The sequence below is a fragment of the Morone saxatilis genome, unplaced genomic scaffold (genome assembly GCF_004916995.1).
Source record: "Morone saxatilis isolate NCDOM2014 unplaced genomic scaffold, NCSU_SB_2.0 Contig8, whole genome shotgun sequence".
Taxonomy (NCBI): Eukaryota; Metazoa; Chordata; class Actinopteri; family Moronidae; genus Morone; species Morone saxatilis.
The window spans coordinates 5,785,205-5,787,256 of NW_023340257.1; the positions used below are offsets into that span (position 1 = coordinate 5,785,205).

Here is a 2,052-nt window from a genome sequence, read left to right on the forward strand (position 1 = left end):
ACACACACACACACACGTCAGTGTGCACGTACACACTGTAGCGCAGCGTAAAAGTGGGGCTAAGCGCCAACTCTGCCTCTCTCTGGAGGCAGTGTTAAGTGTACTGTACGTGAAAGTCACTGATGCAGTAGTGGGTGTTCACACCTCTGGACACAAAAAAAGAAAAGACGAGAAAGGAGAAAAGAGAGGGATTTTCTTCTGTGGGGAGCCTGTGCAGAGTTACGCACAGGCATGTGCTTTCATCTAAGAGAGAGAGGGTGGAGGAGTGGGAGGGAGAGCACCCCTCCCATCTTCAAGGAGCCCGTGGTCTCATTCACAGCCATGGAGGAGCCCTTAGGCTACAGCAGCATAAAATAAGACATGCCTCAGTACGCCAGCAACTGTTGCAGGCTGAATTATCCATGTTAGGTGACTCACGCAGGCTACCCTGAAGTAACACCTTCACAACCTACATGGAGAGTGCAGCTCCTGAATAATATCTGGATTTATGCTGCAGTCACAGCAAATGGGAATATCTGTCAGAACAACCAGATGGGCAAAAACAATGAAGCACTGTTTGAATTTATTTAAACTTTCTATGGACTTGGTGCCGGCATTTTGTTGACAAAGATTTTTTTTTTTAACACTTTCTGAAGAGAAATAATATAATATTCCCAATGGATGCCTATATGTATCTGTGAAATTAGAAATTGATTGAGAAAAAGACTCACCCAATGACGGCAAAGGCAGGAAGCTCTTGGAGGTCAAAGGGGAAGTCTAGCCGGAAACGGGTTTTAAAAAGGGCTGTGATGGTTTCTGGAGAAAAAGACAAAAGTACAGCAAGAGTTAGGAAGGAGAACAAGCCTCGTCCAAAACAATCATCCACAGGTCCAAGACGAGGTCTATGGTCCTGCAATCAGATGCAGTGCACTGTACAAGTGGTACAGCGGTTCAAATTCTGTCCCTGATGGAAGGTAACAAGTGAGAAGTAAACAAGTTCAGCTTATTGTGGAGGTCCTAACCTAACACAGCCAGGCCACAGTGTTGTAAACAGAGAAAATGTTGCCAAAAACCTTGGTCAACAAGGCACTGTGAATCTAGAGGAAGCATTCTGATTGGCTGAGAGTTAGAATATTTGTTTCTGGAAATTCTGGTGAGTTTTCTGCTGTAGTAAAAACAAATGCGCCTAGCCTCCACCCACAGTTATCCTTATGTTTTAACCAAGCCCATGTGCCTTCGTCCTTTGCTGATCAATAAGCCAGTTTCATATTTTTGACATACTGCAGAGCAGGTATAATTAATAACATAATGATGGTTGCATTCCATTTAAGTGTTCCAGGTGCAGAGCCCTGATACTTTGAATATTTGCAGACTGTAATGGCTTACTGGGACACTCATATGGATTGGAGCCAACAATAATGTTAGCAGTTACAATATGCGTTTCCTGCTATGCCAAAATGTCAACCTATCCATAGTGGAAAAGGCCAATTTTCTGCTTTAATTTTCTATGTGAGCTTGACAAGACAGATATATAACACAGTACACCTGCTATTGAAAGGGTGTTTCATGTCATGATTTACAGTAGTGTATGGGCCGGACCTCGACAGAGTCCTGCACCGGTTCGGGTACCCTGCAAAAACGATCGGTCTATCGAGTAAAAAATATATTTAGATAAATCTACAGTTATGAGTAAAAAGGAATTAAATGTGGGCAGGCACCAGGTGAGAACAAAATTGTATTAGGGTTAGTTAATGAAATGAAAATGACTGTGCAGGCTATTTAATCAGCCGCCACCATTTTCTTTTATTGTGAAAGCCGCAAGCTCGCACATCCTCTCTGAGGAAACATACAGCTGCAGCAAGAGCACAGGTGCTGCACCAGTTAACAGNNAATAACACAACTCTGAAACTGCCAGAACAGTAGGACAAGGACACTATAACTCTGTAAGTTGCAAAGTTTGTATGCCGAGACATCAGATTGTTAGAAACTGTGTGGAGATGGATTCAGTACATTGGTTCAGGGCTTAATTGACAACGGTGCCCAGCTGTTTGTGTGGACGCAGCAGCAGCGTAG

The 2,052-nt window shown here is 43.5% G+C and overlaps 1 protein-coding gene across 1 annotated transcript in view; it reads right to left on the reverse strand.

Annotated features, from left to right (window-relative positions):
- Window positions 1-2,052, reverse strand: part of LOC118341972 (chloride channel protein 2-like) — a 149,556-nt gene that overhangs the window by 62,920 nt on the left and 84,584 nt on the right. The window contains exon 5 of the mRNA XM_035680397.1: window positions 711-795. Coding sequence (XP_035536290.1) covers window positions 711-795 — 85 coding nt within the window. The remainder of the gene's footprint in view (window positions 1-710; window positions 796-2,052) is intronic.